This window comes from Pleurodeles waltl, chromosome 10 (assembly GCF_031143425.1).
Source record: "Pleurodeles waltl isolate 20211129_DDA chromosome 10, aPleWal1.hap1.20221129, whole genome shotgun sequence".
Taxonomy (NCBI): domain Eukaryota; kingdom Metazoa; phylum Chordata; class Amphibia; order Caudata; family Salamandridae; genus Pleurodeles; species Pleurodeles waltl.
Window position 1 is genome coordinate 587,083,262 of NC_090449.1, and position 22,103 is coordinate 587,105,364.

A 22,103-nucleotide genomic window follows, 5' to 3' on the forward strand; every position below is an offset into this window, starting at 1 on the left:
TTAAGGCCACATGCATGTAGCTTTTTGTTGGTTGCAAACAGGATGATTTGCAGAATCGGCCCATTTGCGACCAAAAAAATTTGCTACCCTATGTACAAATACCTATTTCGTGAGTCAGTCATCTATTTACCGACTCGCAAAATGGGTCTGCGACTCGCAATTAGGAATGGGCATCCCGAGGGCGCCCATTCCTAATTGGGACTCGTAGTAGTACTGATTTTTTTGTGTCCGTGAATTTGGTTGCAATACAATCTCAGTTAACACCAATTTCAAATTGGTGTTAACCCATTCACAAACGGGCAGGGGTCCCCAAGAGCCCCTTTCCAGGCAGTGGTCCCATAGGCCACTGCCTACTCGTAAAAAATGAAACATTTAATTTTTTGCTTTTTAAACGCATCCCGTTTTTCCTTTAAGAAAAACGGGCTGAATTTTAAAAAAAAATGATTGCTTTATTTAAGAGCGATCATAGACATGGTGGTCTGCAGACCCCAGCAGGCCACCTTCCCTTTGATTTTTGCGATTCCCAGTGGATCGCAAATTGACCTACCTCATTAATAATAATCAGCTATGTCTATTTGCGACCCACTGGGAACCGCAAAATAAACTCAATGGAGTTTCGCACAATTGGAATCGCAATTAGGAAATCGCAATTCCAAACGTTAGTACATGTGGCCCTTAGATACGAGGCCACAACTTCTTTTCGGTAGTATACATCTCAAGCCAAAACAGAAAAAACCACGCTCCAGGTACAGCCAAGGGCTTTATACATCTCAAGCCAAAACAGAAAAAACACATTTCAGATACAGCTAAGGAATTTTATTTTCCAAACACACAACTATGCACCCATTCAAAAACATAAACTGGCGATTTGTTGACTGGAATATGAAGGTACGCCTCTCGTGTTCAAAACATGTTGCCTTCTGGGAGATGTAGTCGGCTCGCCCTCTCTTGTCATACTAGCTATCGTTTTACAATATTGCATGAACAAAATTACTAAAGATCTTTAAAAAACTACTAGTGGTTGTGCCTGATGCTCTTTCATGCAAACGGGGGTCGGTCGATTACGACTCTGCCTGTTATCTATCACTGTCCTTTTAGACATTCGAGTAGCGAGATATAAAAAATACGTGAGCTTACAGTACCTTCCTACTGAGAAATTCTCTTACTAATGACGCAGCGACCTCTTCCACAAAGGCATTATCCATCGTCATCTCCAGAGGCGTGTGGGGCTCTCTCATTCATTTACATTGATCTTTCAAGTCATGCCAGGTGACTATCCAGCTCTGGGGGCGGCCATTGCAGGCCGCAGTGTTCCAGGAAGCAGATTCGAACTGCAGCTTTGAACGGCTGTTGTCGGAAGGGTTGTCATGGCTCTGTTTCCAAGGGAGCACGGCTTCCTGGAGGAGGAGCTCCTCCCCTTGCTGACTGTGTCAGTCTCAGTCTGGGAATGTAGTCTGGGAGCCGCCACAGCTGAGATGGCCTGGCAGGAAAAGGAACAGAGGAATGCAATCTGTTAACATAGCCTTCGTTGTCAATTTTTGACAATACGTGCCCTGCTTTGAATTTTAACCGTTCTGATATATTTAAAAAGGTGCTCATGGTATTTATGTAGCATTCAAAGATTCTTCTAGGAGGACTCTTGTGGTGCCCGGTTTGCACTTAAAGAAACTGGCCTGCGGAGATGCTTGCATATTAATTTAATTGAGGATCAAATAGCGTTCTCCACTGAGTACAGAGCAAGTGGTCTGACAATCAGTATTTTCTCATGGTATTCAGAAAAAGCAGTACTTTTTGTTGCTCTGTACTTCATGTTGCTGCCCAATGCTTTGCAACGGTAAATTCAATCTAGACCATCATGTCCTACGAGCAGTGAAGCAGGTGCAGTGGCACCGGGCGATGCGTGTCTGGGGATACACCGCACGCTCATTGTAGATGTTATTGTTTTTACTACCACATCAAGGGCCCATTTACCTTGCTGGCCCATTTACCTTGCTTGCCCATTTACCTTGAGGGCCCATTTACCTTGCTTGCTTTGGGACCCCTTGCACACTTGTTGCGCCGCTGACCTAAATCCAGACTAAAAGGGCATGCCACCCTACCTCCACCCAGCATAATGACCCGCTCAATCTGCATACACTTCCACTAATGCAGGGGGGTTAGCAAAACTACAGCAACCCTGAGCATGTAAGCATAATCGATAGATTAGAATAAGAGATATTATATTGACCTTTAGCTCGATTTAGGCCGGAAACAACCAATTTTCAAAGCTACAATAGCTTTACTTTATCTCTCTCTTACTTAATGATTCATGCAGTTCAATGCAAGTTATGGGGAAATTGAATTCTCCATGTATTATATTCTGAATCTCCCCCTTTACCGTTCTCACGTGGTGCCAGTATAGTAGTCTCAGCTCCAGGGAGTTTTGCCACATAGCTACGTTTAGCAGTGGCATTTTACAGTTAGTATATTATTTAATAGACGGTAAAATAAGTTCCAATGATTGTCACGCTTGTTCAGGAAAGCTGAAATCGTACTCAAACGCTGATGCTCGGTGCTGTAAAGCGCAGGAATTAGAACATCTGCTAGGCAGGAAAGGAGCATGGGATTGTCAGGGAGGCGTGGTCCTCTCCTAATTTCTCTTTCTATTCTTTTCTCTCTGGTTATATAATTCCTTTATCTTTTTTCTTTACTTTCTTGCCATCTTTTAAAATCACCTCTCCTCAACTAGCTGTGATATGTCCGTCCATCTCTTTCTGTTTGCTATTGTACTCTTTCTTTCTGTTTACTTTTATTACTGTTCCTTTTTCATTTTCCATTCTCATAATTTGTCTCTCCATATTAATGTTTTCTCTCATTGTTTTTTTTAGATATAAATTATTTTGACATTTAATTCTGCTCTTATACCTTTGTGCCTCACATTACGTCTGCTGTTACCTCATACCAACTCTTTCCTTAAAAAAATGCCCCTCTTGTCTACATTCTTCGCTGTTATCCCTTACGCTTATTGTTAGAAACTGGGTTCGTGATTGGCTAGGGTAAGCACCTCAGCCAGGCAGGGGCCACCACTTTAGGCAAGATAAGGGAGTTACACACCCAAAACAACCCCTGCTCACCACCTTGGTAGTTTGGCACACGCAGTCAGGCAGTTGTCACATCACACAGGTTACTTGTACTCTGCAAAAGTAAGCTGTAGTCAGGTAAACAACTGTTACAGGGATTCTGCAACACAAGCAGTAGTCAGGTCATCAATATCGCCAGAAGTGCACATATCAGGAAAATCTTATCAGCATTATCATGAAAATATTATTAGCATCATCGCCGTAGTAAATGCGCCTGTCAGGAGAAACACGTTATCATGAATGCCAAGACATCATCATGAATGCCAAATGAGAAGAAACATATCCATATCACACGTCAGGATAAAAACATCACCAATGAAACCTTACTGCACACATTATTTCCGCACCTACAACCGTATTCAGGGCTTCTTTCTGTGGGAAGCACAACATGCATCAATATTGGAACATGGATGTGCAGCAAGTAACAATAATGGCCTGGGAATCATCCGATACCGCCCCACACTTGAACTCAGTGCATGACTACAGCGCACCTGTGCTTATATAAGACATGGGCAGTAAACCCAGGACTCATACGCCCAAAGCTGGAGCTCCTGTGCTCCTATTATCTTCCATGCGGTACATCCTTTGTGGCAAGTGTTGCGACCTCGCTTCTGATGACGCAGAAATGAAGGTTTTACATTTATTAGCACATAAACCTAGTACTGCAATAATCAAGTGTGGCTTTAACCAAAATAATAAAGATTGTACGGGGACAAATGTGCCCTCAGAGTAGTTCGCCAACATTTATAAGCGTGCTTTATATAACGTGATGTATTAGAATTGTATTAATTTGGCATAACCGTAAACGTGTGCCATGATTTGCTTGTTTGAAATGTTTTAGCTTAGCATAACTTTAGTGGAGGCTTTGGCCTAGTTGCCTTGTCTCACGGCTTAGATGCTCGTGTTTTTCCAATGTGCTAATAAAACGTGTATTCTTGCTTGAAGCTGTACTTTTCCAGTGAGATCGGTTCACATGCTTATCTTTAAGGTTTCGTGCCAGCCTGGCATCTTCTTCTTTGCTCCAAGGTCAATCTGCAGGTGCAGACAATGGAAGCTCTGAAAGTGAGTTAATTGGTAAAATATGTTGCAACTTACGTTCCCGACTCCAAGGATAATGTATGCCTAGGTAGAAGCTTGTGAACTGTTGTTTTTGATTGGACAATTTGAAGCCAACCTATGAACCCTCCAATGGAAGACCCTACTGGACTTGAACTGTTGTCTATTTAAACCAGGTGCACAAGGAGAAAGCAGCCATTACCCGCCATTACCAGCTTTTACCCGCCATTTTGCAGGATATTGCAGACTGTGGCCCATCTTGCTGCGACGCCATTTTGAAAGGAACTTTGATGCTTTCTCTAATCGAGAGAAAGAGACTTTAAGTAATTCTCGCCCTAGAGACTTTAACTTCGATTTGCCCCTTTGCATGAAGTAGTAGTTTTGTCCTTTTATCTTGCCGCTGTGAGGCAATTGCCCCGTCCACCCTGCCCCTTTGCCCCGTCCCATGCTGATCGAAACCGGTACCCATGCTGATCGAAACCGGTACCTGTGAGACGAAGACTTCCTTGAATGCTGATTGAATTTGGTAAATATGAAAGGAAAATGTACAATTGCATTGTGTTTCTTTTTAGGTAACCAACTGCTGATTTTTGATAAGAGCCCTAGTTAGGAGTTTTCCAAATTAATGTTGCTAAATTGTTTTTGCATGAAGTCCCACATGCAGATGCTAATTTGAGGTTAGATGAGGATTCATTTGTCGCACGATGCAATTTGAGACCTTGTTATGCTGACTAATGTATGCAATTAGCTCATTACAGATTATAGTTTTAGTGGTTTGCGTTGCTATCATCGAATGCATTGTTATTCAAATGCTGCATAGATTGCATCTTTTCCGCCGTTATGGACAGCTATTAATGTTCATTTACATATATCATTTGGTGTTGAGACACATTTATATTGTGCTAGCTTTGTTAATATAGGGAAATAAATGCATTAACTTTGAATAAACTGGTGTGGTTATTTATGGCCGGAAGGTCATGATTCGCCAAAATGTTTTCTGGATTAATTGTGAAGTGTTATGTTGATCAGGGCATTGCTTATGTTCGTTATTGATTATTGATTTGATTAAATTGACTAATCTCGGGTGAAGAGTGTCCCACTTGGTCAAAAGATTCATCGACCTAAGAGCGTCCAAATACAGGTAATTTATTAGTACGGAACGCTCTATCAGTAGATGGTAGCAGAGGACGGTTTCGCCGTTTGGGACCCCACTCGAGAAGTATATGGTGTTGAATTGACGGTTACGCCTTTTGGGACCCCGCTCGAGAGGTAACGGTTGCGCTCTTTGAGACCCCACTCGAGAGGTATATGGTGTTGAATTAGATTTTTCTTGGGTAAAACAGATTGAGAGAATGATAATGCCCTAAGTCCCCCGCGACTTTCCCGGGATCTCGGAGCTTGCGAATGGAGAGAATGGAGGTGTGAAATCGGCGTTGGCGGTACTAGTGATGGTATGAGTGAAGTTAGGATTTTGCGCTTGCACAGCTTATTGCCGCAGATTGTTTGAAAAGGTTACGAGGATTTTAGAGAATAGCGGAGGTGCGACTCCGAGTGTGAGAGTAGGGAAGTCGTCGAACTTCATGTGCATGTGGCGCTTTGTGCAGAAAAAGGTCCACGTGGTTGTTGTTGTTGAGACGGGCCCTGCGAGGTCAAGAGACTCCGGAGTATGTTGAAAAGTGTATGAGACACTTGTTTTATGTTGTGGTCTGGTCGGTTTAATAGGTTGACCGGGCGTGGTCAACGGGTCGGTACGTGTGTTAAGGGAGTGAAAGAAACTTCGACTTCGGGCTTTGACAAATTCTAAGTGCACTAGAATAGATCATTGACAAGTTGAGAGCAGAGTCTGCGGGTCAGATTTGCTTGCGAAAGTGGGGACCGAGAAAGATGGAATAACTGCAGAGGCTAGTGAAAAATCCCTAAGGTCCTGAAGCGATTGTGTTACCCTTCCTGTAGTAAACCGACAGATCTGTTTTATTATTATTTGGTTGCTCGCGATACATGCTAGAAGTTGTTACGAGAGGAGCTGAGTGAAGGAGGACTAGCCGCGAGGCTTTGTCAGCCGCAGTGTGTGTGAGTGTGACGTCACTAGGAGCCGCGCTGGGATAGGTTGGTTGCAGAGAAGGGTCGCGCACGGATTGGACGCAGTCGGTGGGGCTCGATTGGAAGGGGAAAGGCAAGCGAAGAGTATTCCGGGAATTAAAGTCACTTATTGATTACAAATTTTGTGAAATAAAAGACGAGAAAATGAAATTTTTTAAAGCATTAAAGAGTGCGATGAAAGGGGAGTCTTACATTAAAGCGAGCGTAGGAGAGGAGACGCCACCCGAAGGTACACCCGCTTACATTGTAATGGAGGAAAGGGGGGTAGCTCCGTGCCTTTGGCTAAAGCAATGGCACAAGCTGACAGAGAAACATGGGAGCGTAGCGTTCCCGATCCATGGGACATTCAATATAAGGATCCTAGAGAATTTGAGATTTGCGATGTACGACATGAAGGTACCTCCAAGGCCAGCACAGTTTGAGGCTCTAGCGATTTGGGAACTAATGGCTAGACAGCAACAGCAAAAGAAGTTCGAGAACAGGATAAGAAAGGTAGAAAAGACACTAGCGGACGCTAGGTGGGATAATGCACAGAAGGTGTGGAGGTCAGATATATTGCAGGGGATAAAATTGTTTCCCGCAATTGCTAAGGAAGAAGAGGCGACAGGCAAGAAAGCTACCTGTAAGACAAACAGGAGGTGTTCCAAAGATAGAGAGGAAGACGAGTCAGAGGATGAGGAGTTCATCATACAATTGCTGAACGACCGTCCACCACCTTATGCAGAGAGTGAACAAGGTCCAAGTACCAGTTCTGCCCCTCTGGCACCGGTACAGAATAATGGAACTCCGAATTCAGAAACGCCATCAGGATCTAAGGACCCGAGTTTACTGTTCACCCCGCAGATACCGCAGGTTAGGAGAATATATCCAGATGTGCCTATATTGAAAACAGCAGAAAATTATCAGCCGCAGGTCCCAAGGTACTACAGCAGTGACAACAGTATGGGAATGATTCTAGATCCAACCGTAATGGGAGTACAGAATGGTCGCAACCCAATATTGGCACAAGCTGAATCAACCCAGTTTTTGATGCCTCAAAAGCAGATGCAGGGGGGAACCGCACATGCTCAGATGACGGGGAGTCAGACGGGCATGCCGGCAATGATGACCCATAGTGTGGGAATGAACATGCCTCAGAACCTGGGGAATGGACAGAACCCAGATGCGATATCCCTACCCATTACTGTAGGTCCACCGGTACCTTTGTACTTTCAGCCTAACTCAGGTATGAGCGGTCAGGGATCAGTGGTGCAGAATGGGACGGAAAGGAGGTGCATAGAAAACACTCCAGAGACAACTCCGATAGCGGCTCAGCCAACTGGATCTGGGTCCTTGATGGAGTTCAGTCCCATATGTGCTCAGTCAACACTGGTAAGGTCGAGTCCCCCACTGGTGATACCGCTATCATCGAACACTGAAAAGTTGCCGCAACCATCAATGGCAGTCGATGTGAATACTACACTGATGGGGTTGAATGCGCAACAGCTAACACAGTGGTTCAACAGCCTGCATTCCACACAAAGCCCAGCCAGTGGGAAGGGAGAAGACTATCTGAATAGGGTACGGTTGAACATGGAAGCAGAAGAATTGGTGGAAGGGACTATGGGTTTGACTAGGTTAGAGTCTTACTCGGAAGAAGAGCTGAGGTATCTATGTCCCAGGATTACGAGAGAAGTGAACAAGGTACATAGAAGGTTGCAAGAAATAGCTGACAAAAACGGGGTTGAGATAGACAAGACAAAACACTTGAGCAGGAGCTATAGATTGGATTTCGGGACCACAGACTTTGAACACATGAGGTCAGCAGGCATGAAAACGCACCTTAGAGAATTGTTGCAGAGCGCACAAGTGTGGAGGTGCTTAGACAAATGGGAAAGCAGATGGGCAAAGAAAAAGGAAAAGAGGAAAGACAGTGTCCCAGAGCACAACGAGAAAAGACCACAGAGTAGTGATGCAATAACCATGTTACCAATGAGGGAGACAGCAGGGGGAAAATTAATACATGTACCGTGGCACAGAAGCGACATTCAGTCTTTTACGGATGATTTTCCCAAACTGAGAGAGAGACCGATTGAATGGTATCAACAGACTGATAGGTTTGTGAAGCTTGCAAAATGTCTTTGGGAAGACCTGAACACCCTCTTTGAGATTGTGGTTCCGGCAGATTTGTGGGAAGACTGCAAAAGGGCTGTAGGTTGGCCGACAAGTGAACCAGAGAGAGACAGGGATACGGGTGCACCATCACCTATGGTGATGAGCTTGTACTATAAGGTGATTGAGCATTTGAAGACGAAGGTTCCCGCGAAAAATGTGGATTGGCAGAAGATTGATCGAACTGCCCAAGAAGCTAAAGAGTCGATTCATGGTTAGTATGAGAGGTTGTTGAAGGCATTCAAGAACTACAGTGGTACGGAAACAATAGAGGCGAAGGACATGCTTCATTTTGTGTTTAGATTTGTGGAAGGGCTGAGACCAGAGATAAGTCAGATGATAAAGACGCATTTGATTTGTTGGCAGTCGAAACCGATTGATGAGGTGTTGAATTATGTGAAATACTGTAGTGACGAAATCGAAGTGAAACAGAAAAGGTTGAAAGAGAAAGTGATGGTGATGCAACTTAAAGCAGCTCAGACAGGTTTGCAAGGGTTGCAAGGGTTCCAACAGCAGGTGCCGCAGCCGCAGCCACAGGGAAATATGATGTTTCAGCCACAGGCGAGAGGCAGAGGCAGAGGAGGCTTTGGGAGTAATGGTCCGGATTTGAACACTGTTGTGATTCCGAATGGTGTGCAGGCAATGAAATGGGTGATGCCGTGTCACGTGTGCGGAATAGTCGGTCATTGGAAACGCGAGTGCCCGATGGTGGTGCAGGAAGGTGCAGGTGTTGGTCAGCAAAACAATGATGTCAATGCATTCCAGACAATGAGGGGACCGAAAATGAGAGGTCCAAACCCAAATTTTCAGACCATAAATCAGCTGCAGGGATTACAGCCCATGTAGCCGCAGCAGATGCAGATGCCCCGTATGCAGATGACGCAAATGCAGCCAATGCAACAGCAGTTTCCCATGGTACCTAATCAGCAAATGCAAATACCCTTGGCACCAGTGAGTCAGCAGCAAGTGATGGTTCCTCCACAGGTCTCGGGTCAGGTGATGAGTACAAATGGCACAGTACAACAGTTCCCACTACACAGTGAGAATGGAATAAACAATGTATGGGAGAGTGAAAGTTCAGAAGAGGAGGGAAATTGTGTGCTTGCAGCATCCTTGGAAGTTGATCAAAAGGGTCCGTATGTGGAGGGAAGAGTTATGGGTCATCGTGTTTCATTCTTGGTTGACACAGGAGCCACACGTTCAACTGTTAGGAGCATTGAAGTACCAAATTTGCCACTCTCAGGGAGAACAGTTCAAGTAGTGGGAGTAGCGAACAGGCACCTGACGAACCCAATCACAGATCCAGTACAAGTCGAAATTGGTAACTATCAAGGGTTACATAATTTTGTGGTATGTGACTCAAGCCCGATAGCACTGTTAGGGAGAGACCTATTGTGCAAATTGGGATGTTCGATTATGTGTTCGAACAATGGAATTAGAATTCAGACGAGCAGTGATGGGGAAGAAGAGGACAGTGTAGAAGGGGATGAGATGGAAACTGTTGATGAAGAATATCCTCTGATTAACCTTTTTCCGATGATAACTGAAGCAGATATTCCAGCTGAATTACGAGAAACAGTCGGAAAGGAAGTGTGGGATATGACAGGAAAAGAGGTGGGATTGGTGAAAGGAGTGGAACCAGTGAAAGTGACCGTAAAACCCAATGTAACCTTTCCCCAGACCCCACAATACCACATGGCACAAGACACCCTCATGAAAGTCGCCCAACTCATTGACGAGTTTGTAAAACAGGGAGTATTGAAAGAAGTGTTAAGCAGTCCATGTAATTCACCAATAATGGGACTAATAAAGCCGAGTGGAAAGGTCCGAATCGTGCAGGACTTGAGGAAAATAAATGACATCATAGTTAAATGCTGCCCTGTAATACCGAATCCAGCTGTGATAATGTTTCAAGTCCCTTGTGATGCCGAGTGGTTCTCAGTCATCGACTTGTCACAAGCATTCTTTTCGGTGCCTCTTCATGAGGACAGCCAATTTCTCTTTTGTTTCAAATTCTTAGACAGAGTTTACAGTTGGTGTCGAATTCCTCAAGGGTTTTCTGAGTCACCGTCAATTTTCAATCAGATTCTAAAGAAAGACTTGGAAGAGTTAGAATTGCCATTCGAGTCAACCCTAGTACAGTACATTGATGACTTACTGATTGCATCTAAGACAGAAAGTGGCTGCACAGCCGACACCATTGCCCTATTGAACCATTTGGGAAGGAATGGACACAAGGTGTCTCCTTCAAAGTTGCAGTTCTGTCAGAAGAAAGTGAAATACTTGGGTCATCAAATAGAGAAAGGGTCACGGAGAATAATGAAGGAAAGAATAACAAGTGTACTTCAAATGAGTCCACCAAAGACGAGGAGAGAGGTGAGGAAGTTTTTGGGGATGGTGAGCTACTGTCGCCAGTGGATTCCCAACTTCTCAACTCTAGCAAAGCCTTTACTGAAACTGACCCAGAAGGATGCCTTGGATGAAATTGAGCTGAAAGGAGATGAGATGGATGCTTTTATTGAATTGAAAGAATGCATGTGCAGGGCTCCAGCTTTAGGTATGCCTGATTACACAAAGCCTTTCACATTGTTTTGTCATGAACGTGATGCATGTTCCTTGTCTGTATTGACCCAAGCCCATGGAGGCATAAACAGACCAGTAGCGTATTTTTCAGCTACTTTGGATCCGGTCGCAGCAGCACTGCCCGGGTGTTTGCGCGCCGTAGCAGCAGTTGGTATCAGCCTCACTCAGAGTGAAGGAATAGTGATGGGACACCCATTAACAGTCATGGTCCCTCACTCAGTTGAGATACTTTTGACCCGCTCCCGAACGCAACACATGACTGGAGCAAGACTCACAAGGTATGAAACGATAATTCTGGGCTCACCGAATGTGCAGCTGAAAAGGTGCACTACGTTGAATCCAGCAACCTTGCTTCCCGGTGAAAATGCTGAAATTGAGAACGCTGAAGACGTCGAGCATGACTGCCTTCAGGTGACTGAATTTTGCACAAAACCCCGACCTGACATTAAGGATACTAAGCTTGATGAAAATGACCAAATTGTTTTTGTTGATGGGTCATGTTTAAGAGATGCATTGGGAATATTGAAAGCAGGATATGCTGTATGTACTGTAACAGGTGTCTTGGAAGCATCCTGGCTTCAAGGAGTTTATTCCGCACAAGTAGCAGAGCTCGTAGCCCTTACAAGAGCATGCCAACTGTCTTCATTGATGAAGGTTACCATTTACACTGATAGTCAGTACGGGTTTGGAATTGTGCACGACTTTGGGCAACTATGGTCACAGAGAGGTTTCCTGACTTCTTCAGGGTCCCCAGTGAAAAACGGGGAGAGAATAAGGGAATTGTTACACGCCATTCAGATGCCAGCCGAAATTGCAGTGGTAAAGTGTAGTGCTCATACAAAAGGACAGGACTATGTTTCCCTGGGAAATGCATATGCAGATCAGGTCGCAAGATTTTGTGCCTTGAACTGTATATTGCTCAGGGATGAATGGAATTTGATAAGTGAGCCAGAGCTCGAACCAGCTGAAGCATTTGCCTTGAAGGTCGTGGATACAATGGATGAACTAAAAGCATTACAGAATAGCGTCAGGGAGGAGGAAAGAGCTTCCTGGATTAAGTCACAATGTACAAAGAGACCAGATGAGTTATGGGTTTCAAATGAGGGAAAATGTGTTTTACCAAATAGTCTCTTATCGCAGCTAGCGCGGTTCTATCATGGGCAGGCTCACCTAGGGAGAGATGCCATGATAAGATTGTTCAAAACTGATTGGTTTAACCCCAGATTCCGTCAAGTTGCAGAAGCAGTTTGCCATCGTTGTGTCATTTGTCAGCAGATGAACCCAGGAAAGGGAACGGTTGTGAACGTGAGCCACATCGGTAGGGCAGGTGGCCCGTTCAGCAGAATGCAGATGGACTTTATTGAGATGCCTGTGCATGGAGGTCTGAAGTATGTGTTGGTGATTGTGTGCATTTTTAGTCACTGGATTGAAGCATACCCCACACGTAGAAATGACAGCCTTACAGTCGCAAAACTATTGTTGAGGGAGTTGATACCACGTTTCGGATTCCCGATCTCTTTAGAATCAGATAGAGGAAGTCACTTCAATAACGAGGTGATAAAGTTACTTTGCGCAGCGCTGAACATTGAGCAAAAACTGCATTGTAGCTATCGCCCTGAAGCCTCAGGACTGGTGGAACAAATGAATGGTACACTGAAATCAAGAATGGCGAAAATATGTGCATCGACAAATTTGAAATGGCCTGACGCATTGCCTTTGGTGTTAATGTCAATGAGAAACACCCCTGACAGAAAGACTGGATTGTCCCCGCACGAAATTCTCATGGGCAGGGCCATGAGACTTCCTGCAGTTCCCGAAAACGCGCTTTTGAATATTACAGATGATATGGTGTTAGACTACTGCAAAGGTCTGGCTGACGTGGTTCGCTCTTTCTCTCACCAGGTGGAAGTAACCACCTTGTCACCGATCCAAGGTCCAGGACACACACTGAGAGCAGGTGACTGGGTCGTGGTAAAGAAGCACGTGAGGAAGTCGTGTCTGGAACCCCATTGGAAAGGCCCTTTCCAAGTGATCCTGACGACCACTACCGCTGTGAAGTGTGCGGGAGTTCCCAACTGGATCCATGCCAGTCACACAAAGAAAGTGTTGTGTCCCGCAGATGAGGAAGTTGAAGCGCTGAAACTGCCAGTACCTGATAACGCAGTGCCAAGCGCTGAGACAGAGCAAAACAGAACTAGAAGCGAACAGGCAGAAATAGAGGAGAGAGAAATATTCTCTGAGGACGAAGCAACCGATTCACTTGGGGAAGACCAAGGAGAAACCTCAGACAGCGACGAAGCAGCTGAGGGTAACAAAGAGCCTGAAGCAGCTGAAAGTGACAAAGAGCCTGAAGAAAGTAACGGTGACAAAGGGCTCGAAAGAGGTGGAGAAGCAGGAGAGCCTGATCAGAGGAGGGCTTTCCCAGAAGCAGACGGTACAGAAAAAGAAAAGGAAAACCTGATTGACTCCCCGGAAGGAGGGGACAAAGCAGAACAGAACGAAACTGTTCAAACTTCTTCAGAAGAGATCGCAGGTCCATCAAGTGGACACAGTGCAAAGAGAAGACCAAGTATATCACCAGTAAAAATAAGGACTAGAGAAACGTTGAACGACGGTGAAGGGCCAAGAGTGAAAGAGAAAAGAAAGGAAGTGTCTGTCGTGATACCAACATCAAGTGAAGAAAAAGACTTGGCCAAAGAGGAAAGTATCAGTGAGGCAGAATCAAAGAGAGATGCAAAATTGAAAAGAAAAAGGATACCAAACAGGAGATATTCCGGTCCAGAATGGGCATATGTAGTTAATGACGATTGGACTGACGAATTTGTATCTCTTAGCCTCGAGAACGAAGAAGAAGAGATACCAATAGAAAAGAAAAGTTTTATGGACACTATTGATTGAAAAACTGATAAATGACATTGCTTGCTATAATCTAACGTGATACAACCAGCTGAGACATTGCTAAACCGGATGAGACATTTGCTAACTTGATAAGACTTTGATAACCTGATTGACTCTTAAACCCGATTTGAGACAACGTTGCTAACTTTGAAAAAAAAAAAAAAAAAAGGGGAGAGATATTGATCTTTGGAAAAAAAAAAAAAAGACTGAGTTATTGCCGAATTGAGACAAATGCTGCTAACCGATAAGTGACTGGGCTCCTGAAGAAAACTGTGTGAACATTGCGCTCGTCCAGCTTTGTAACTGATTGCTAAATCGTTTCTTTATAGGTGCTTCTAGCTCTCTGATTCTATACAGATCATGACACAAAACAGTAGAGTGAAATATTGTAAATATGCGTGTATAGGCTTGATAACTGCATGTGTACTAATAATAATGGCAATAGTGCTTGCAACGCGTGGTAAGGGTGAGAATGAGAAAATTGATGCTTCTACTTCTGCTCCTGTTACTGTCACTGAACTAACCGCATTGAAAAGACTAGAATTAGATGAGAGACACTTGCATGATAAGAAGGAGCTTTCGTATAATGTTTTCTATCGCCTGCTAACAGAATATGTTGAGACTATGGATGCGAAAGATTGTTATGTGTGTACACAGATACCGACATCGGTAAAGGAAGGGGTGACTTATCACCACATGCCTCTTACATATGGGATTACATGTAGTATAGTAGCTTCTAGATTTTATGGTCAAACCAACATACAGTATTTTTACTCGAATTATGATGTTACCTTTGCATATGTTCCTATAATCACGCAGCTAAGCCAGATTGCTAAAGATTGGGATGCTAAAATAATGAGGGAATTTTTCGAGCCAATGCAACCTTTTGAAACAGCTCACGCTCATAGGGAAAATCTTACCTGCTCGCTCACTGCAGTAGAAATAAACTTTTTAGATCGCACAGATGATAGAAGGGCACAAATGAATGCGAAATTAGAAAAAGAGCTAAGCAAGAGGACTTCAGTAGATAATTATGCATTTGCCGCAATCAAAACACAAGGGAGAATAGCTTTAGATGCTTGGCATGTAGGGAAATTTTGTATATATCGTGGTGAATCTTATTATGATAACATTTTCGTGGGAGCGAGTGAATGTAAACATACGTTTATCTTTAAGGCCAAATGGACATTCATGCTGAACGGACTTGACCCTGTCATACCTGGTGTATATTACATTTGCGGGCATAATGCCTCTTATCGTCTTCCAAAGGGATGGTGGGGGAGATGTTATTTGGGTATAGTGTTCCCAAAGGTTTATCAACTGGATGACCTATCGGTGATTCCAAAGACGTCTGGATCTCATCGTATCCAGAAAAGAGAGACCGCAGCTGCTGTGGTAGGAGATATATTTGGAGCCACGATTCCTTCACTGGGAGTTGTGTTGAATTCCATCAAAATAAGAAAGTTGTCTACTATAGTGGATAACATGTTGACAAAGTTTTCAGGTGCTATAATCCTGATGGATGCTGAACTTGCAGCAGAAAGAGCTATGACTCTTCAAAACAGGCTTGCCCTAGACATTCTTTTAGCAAAGGATGGCGGCGTTTGCAAAATGCTTGGTGTGCGTCACTGTTGCACGTATATACCAGACAACAGTGTGAAAATTAAAACAATGCTTGCAAATTTAACGAAAGAGAGTGCAGACTTGAAGGAATTGAAAGAACCAGGAGTTTGGGAGAAGGTTGGAAAGGGAATTGCTTCAGTGGGAAATTGGCTTGGTGGCATTTGGAATGGAATATTGCTAAAAATAATACAGGGAATATTAATAGTACTGATTTGCATTTTTGGGATTTGGGGAATAAAAAGGGGAATAATAATGATAATGGAAAGAATTAAAAGAAGGAAGGAAGAGAAAATTATGAAAAGAATGGCAGAAGAATACAAGGCAAGAACAAGGGGAACTAAAAGGCAAAGAGAATTGACAGAATTTTAATGGAATAAAATTTGTGGGAATGGTTTTGTGTGATGACAAGTAGTCATCAGAGGAGGGATTGATGACGCAGAAATGAAGGTTTTACATTTATTAGCGCATAAACGTAGTACTGCAATAATCAAGTGTGGCTTTAACCAAAATAATAAAGATTGTACGGGGACAAATGTGCCCTCAGAGTAGTTCGCCAACATTTATAAGCGTGCTTTATATAACGTGATGTATTAGAATTGTATTAATTTGGCATAACCGTAAACGTGTGCCATGATTTGCTTGTTTGAAATGTTTTAGCTTAGCATAACTTTAGTGGAGGCTTTGGCCTAGTTGCCTTGTCTCACGGCTTAGATGCTCGTGTTTTTCCAATGTGCTAATAAAACGTGTATTCTTGCTTGAAGCTGTACTTTTCCAGTGAGATCGGTTCACATGCTTATCTTTAAGGTTTCGTGCCAGCCTGGCATCTTCTTCTTTGCTCCAAGGTCAATCTGCAGGTGCAGACAATGGAAGCTCTGAAAGTGAGTTAATTGGTAAAATATGTTGCAACTTACGTTCCCGACTCCAAGGATAATGTATGCCTAGGTAGAAGCTTGTGAACTGTTGTTTTTGATTGGACAATTTGAAGCCAACCTATGAACCCTCCAATGGAAGACCCTACTGGACTTGAACTGTTGTCTATTTAAACCAGGTGCACAAGGAGAAAGCAGCCATTACCCGCCATTACCAGCTTTTACCCGCCATTTTGCAGGATATTGCAGACTATGGCCCATCTTGCTGCGACGCCATTTTGAAAAGAACTTTGATGCTTTCTCTAATCGAGAGAAAGAGACTTTAAGTAATTCTCGCCCTAGAGACTTTAACTTCGATTTGCCCCTTTGCATGAAGTAGTAGTTTTGTCCTTTTATCTTGCCGCTGTGAGGCAATTGCCCCGTCCACCCTGCCCCTTTGCCCCGTCCCATGCTGATCGAAACCGGTACCCATGCTGATCGAAACCGGTACATGTGAGACGAAGACTTCCTTGAATGCTGATTGAATTTGGTAAATATGAAAGGAAAATGTACAATTGCATTGTGTTTCTTTTTAGGTAACCAACTGCTGATTTTTGATAAGAGCCCTAGTTAGGAGTTTTCCAAATTAATGTTGCTAAATTGTTTTTGCATGAAGTCCCACATGCAGATGCTAATTTGAGGTTAGATGAGGATTCATTTGTCGCACGATGCAATTTGAGACCTTGTTATGCTGACTAATGTATGCAATTAGCTCATTACAGATTATAGTTTTAGTGGTTTGCGTTGCTATCATCGAATGCATTGTTATTCAAATGCTGCATAGATTGCATCTTTTCCGCCGTTATGGACAGCTATTAATGTTCATTTACATATATCATTTGGTGTTGAGACACATTTATATTGTGCTAGCTTTGTTAATATAGGGAAATAAATGCATTAACTTTGAATAAACTGGTGTGGTTATTTATGGCCGGAAGGTCATGATTCGCCGAAATGTTTTCTGGATTAATTGTGAAGTGTTATGTTGATCAGGGCATTGCTTATGTTCGTTATTGATTATTGATTTGATTAAATTGACTAATCTCGGGTGAAGAGTGTCCCACTTGGTCAAAAGATTCATCGACCTAAGAGCGTCCAAATACAGGTAATTTATTAGTACGGAACGCTCTATCACTTCCGACACGGGTGGTCGCGACCCAGAAAATACCCTGTCCGGGGGTCAGTGAACACCCAGGACCCGTATTATCCTTTTCACACCGGGGCTCCTGCACTAAGGGAGCCTCCACTAAAAGGGGGTGGAGAAAGGAGGGCAACTCATGCTCAGTTGGTGGTGGAAACCTCAGCAGGTCCCCTGTATGCAAAAAATAGATAAGGAAGCGGGGGCAGCTGTGGATTCCTTGCGGGAGAGGCCTCCATTGGTTCTCCCCGCCGTGCAGCTCCTCAACCCAGCAGCTACTCCCTTCCCTAGGGGCCATGCCAGCCATGCCCTGCAGTACCTGTCAGGAGTGCAGGGACACACACCGGACCGGGCAAGAAGGCCTCCCTGGGTTTGGGCACCATGCCATGCTCGCTCCCACCAAGCCGGCAAACTGGGGCAATGCTGGTCTCCTCCTTCAGGTAGTCAAGGGAGTGGCAATCAGCTGCAACACAGATGTGGATGGCTCCCCGGGGCTGAGCCTGGAAACGCGGGTTCCTTGTGGCGGTTCTTTGGTTGTGGGGCAACCTTCCGGCTTAATGCTTCTCCTTCGGCAGAGGGGGATAGGGGGCCGCCACACGGCTGGTGACACAGGCGCTTCCTGGCACTCACACTGGACACTAATGAAAGTTTAAAAAATGCTCTCCATTCGCTGTAGGGACAAAGACTGGAGCGCTCTTCCCTTACTATAAATGAAAGGAAATAAAGCGCTCTTCACGTGCTGAATTGAGAGAATGGAATGCTCCCCGGGCTCCTAAATAGCCCACCCAGTGCTTCCCTCGCGCTTGGGCAGTAAATCATAAAGCGCCCTTTCTGCGCTGGAGAAAGGAGAAAGGCAGATGGGAAAGCAGGAACACCACCCAGCCCATGGAGACAGCAATGGCGGCACTAGGCTGCAGGCACCCCCAGCAGCAGGTCAGCATAAGGGTTCAAAGGGAATAGCAGTCCCTCTCAGTAATCTAGCAGGTCAAAGGTCAGCACCACAGCAGAGCAGTCCCAAGGCATTTCCTGGCAAGTCCTGCCAGCAGCATCCTGTGTCCAGTTCATTATCCATCAGTGTCTCAAAATGTGAGGGACCCCCAGTACTTATACTCATTTTGTGCAGCTTCCACAAAGGGAGAGAGGGGGTCCCAACCAGCATTAACGAGTATGAGGAATGTTCCCTTTCTCTTCCAGCACTGGCTCCAGACATCAGTAGGGGGTAAATGAACACTTTGTATGAGGCCAGGGCACAGCCTTTACAGATGTAGGTGTGCCCGGCCTCTACCTCTCCCAGCCCAGGAAGACCATTCAAGATGCAGATGTACTCTTGTGACACCTTCTCTCCCCCCCCCCCCCCCCTTGTGTACAGGCTGTCTGCAAAGTCTCTTCCCCAGACGTGGATTGGAATCAAGCTGCTAAACACCAAGAAATGCCCACTTTCTAAAAGTGGCATTTCTACAATGGTAATAAAAAATCCACCTACACTAGTAAGAAGCATTTCTCACTACCATTCCAAATATGCCTACGCCACCCCTCCTAGATCCATGAATACCACTCAAACACATGTCAGGGCATTTCCAACACAATCCTATGAGAGGAGCAGAACTCACAGTACTGAGAAACTAAAAAAGCTGTTTATGTACTACATGTCCTAGTAGTGACAAAGACATATGTCCTACCTTTTACATACACAGCACCCTGCCCAGAGGGCCAGATAGGGCCTGCCTCTTATATGTAGTAAAAAGGAAGTTCCGGGCTGGGAAGTAAATTTAGATGCCAGGTCACTGTGGCAGTAAACTGCGCATGCAGGCCATGCGGTGGCAGGTCTGAGACAGGTTTGAAAGGCTGCTTCTGTGGGTGGGGCAAGGTGCGCTGCAGCCCCACTAGCAGCATTTAATTTACAGGCCCTGGATATAATGGATACCACTGTACAAGGGACATACAGGTAAATTAAATGTGCCAATCAGGAGTAAGCCAATCATGCCAAGTTTAGAGAGAGCACATGCACTATAGCACTGATCAGCACTGGTAAAGTGCTCAGAGACCTAAAGCCAACAAAAAGAGGTCAGAAAAATAGGAGGAGGAGGGCAACAGGTTTGGGGATGACCCTGTAAAAAGGTCCAAGTACAACACTTATGACATATTCTGTCCCTTAATATCCTTCATTGCTTTTCTCTTACCGCTCATGCCTTCTTACTTTTGTGCCCCTAGCTCTCCATTTGATCACACATTGACTTTCCTCTTTCTGCCTTATCTTTCTTTCTGCTGGAGCCGGTCTTTTACACACTGTCATTACTCTTTCTACCTTATTTTTCTATCTTCTCCCAACTCGCTCCTCATACATTATTTAATAATTTCCTCTCTTTTCTAATGCCTTCTATTTCACTCAGTTATCTTATCTAGTTGTCTTTCCATTCCTTTGTTTTTCACTTTGTTCTCCTGGCTTTATTGTTCAAGTTACCCTGTTACGCAAGCGAGGTAGACTGTCCTACATGAAAATCAGGACATTTTCCCAAAATAGTGTGCAATTGTGAGGAAAGTATTTTTAGGATAGAGCCAGGTAGCAGGCTCTGCCCAGTTACTACGGCCTTTCTGTTAATACGTTTCACAATAATATGTTCTGCGAAAGCTCAAGATTTTTTTGGAAAGCTTAGTCCTCTATCAGTTTGGCAGCTCTTAAGCTGTTCATCAATTAAATTTTTATATCTAGTTTCAGGCAAGACCATTTGTTTTTCCTCAAAATTATAAAAATACATATATGAATACAGGCGCTTTCAGTCATCCCTCTGGTCTGTTGCAATGTCATTCACATTTTGCTTCTGCCCACCACAGGATAAGGCAATGGGTCATCCATTTCCCCTCACTGTAAGTGACGGCATTATAACACAATTTGCACATAGGCAAAATAAAGTGGTCCCCCTTTGGTGCCAGGGATTGAAGACCAAATATGTCCTCTTTGAATAACAAAAAAAAGGCTAACATTTAATAGTCTTTACCGATTGGTCTCACGCAGAGGGAGCAGCATAAATAGCTAGTCCTTCTGGGCAAAAGAAAATTGAAACAATACAAGTCTGCTCCCAGCCGGCAGGAGTGTTTTTTAAAGCTCCCACCTACTGGGACCAGATTTTTTGTTTGCTCCAGTTTTGCAGGAGTTTTAAAAATGCTTCTGACAGGTGGTAGTAAACACAAGTGTCCCTACCCAGACTGGTGCGTACAGGAAAACTGACGTGTCCTGAGAGTGTGCTCCCCAGGACACAGCAAATGAGCCGGCCCCAGGGGATGGGTTACCCAGGCCATTAATCGCTCAGGGAAGGCAGCAGTGTGCCCCCCCCTTTTGTAGAGTTAGCTGCCCTGGTGCGTGTGGTCCCTTGGGCCTATTCAAGATTCGGGGATGGGTCACACAGCCCCTCCCCCTTTTGGTGATTTTCAGCCCAGGTATGAACTTCCGGGGGTCAATTATGGCTCGGAATGGGGGCCTTTTAAAAGGACTTTGTCCAAGAGGGTGGGCTCCCTGGGGCCTATAATAGCTTGGGGAGGAGGACCTCGTGCCCCCTCCCTTTAATAAATGAGTCCCCAGGAATGGACTCACCAGGGGCCTATCATGGCATTTGGAGTGAGACTGCGTGCCTCCCTCACTTAATTATTGAACCTTTGAATTTTGAGGGTTTTGTTTCCAGTCCCATCGGATCGTGGCAGAAAATGCAATTTTTTTTTTATTGGCCCCGGGCGGGGGTCCCTCCAGGTCCTCCCCATGGGGCTTAAAGGGTGCAGGGTATCCCTACCCTGCCCCCTTATATTTATTTAATTTATTACTTTAGGACAGGGGACTAAGTCCCAGAGTCCTGTAATGGTTGACAGCAACATTTTTCTGATGTTGCTGGCAGCCAATTAGAGTGCTTGCTCCCCTGAGAGTCAGTAGTGAATTGGCCCAAAGAAAAAAGCTCCCTGGGTCAATCAGAATGCTCCATTTTTAAATTTGTGCACCTGTGAGTCTCTCTTGAGCCTTTTGCAGACCCAACCGTCCAGATAACCAAACATATTTTACCCTTCCTTTCTAAAAACTACTGAATGGATTTACGCCAAATCACAAAATGCTCAATCTGCAGACCAAGATCTAGCTTCCTGCAAAATTTGGTGCAATTCTGTTAAGCAGTTTTTTCACTGTAGCCCTTTTTAAAGAAGTCTATTGAAAAAGCATGGGAATTTTGCATTTTGGTACTCCCTTTTTTCTCAGCCCCTACCTGACGGATCACCCTGCAACTCTCCATGCACAAACTAGTCATAAAGTGGCACTCTTTCGGAAAGTTTTGTGAACATATGTTAAACAGGACCAAAGTTATTAGCCACACAAAAAGCATTTTTCCTATGGATCAGCTGACCTAACTACTACTACCCAGTGGCGACTGCCACTATTATATGTGTATATATATACTGTAGGAAAGTCCTCCTTTTTTGCCTGATCACCCCCACACTTTTTGGATAGGTACTGGTGGTTACTGACTCTTGGCTGTGCCCTGGGTACTGCTT

At 44.4% G+C, this 22,103-nt stretch overlaps 1 protein-coding gene across 2 annotated transcripts in view; it reads right to left on the bottom strand.

Moving 5' to 3' along the window:
• Nucleotides 1–22,103, bottom strand: part of MINDY4 (MINDY lysine 48 deubiquitinase 4) — a 680,820-nt gene that overhangs the window by 621,792 nt on the left and 36,925 nt on the right. Inside the window, exon 1 of one of the 2 annotated variants that reach the window (XM_069211041.1) lies at nt 1,143–1,543. The exons of the other annotated variant lie outside the window; for it this stretch is intronic. Within the exon in view, the coding sequence (XP_069067142.1) occupies nt 1,143–1,238 (96 nt within the window). The 5' untranslated portion in view covers nt 1,239–1,543. Of the gene's footprint in view, nt 1–1,142; nt 1,544–22,103 lie in introns of those variants that run through there. 2 annotated transcript variants of the gene reach the window in all.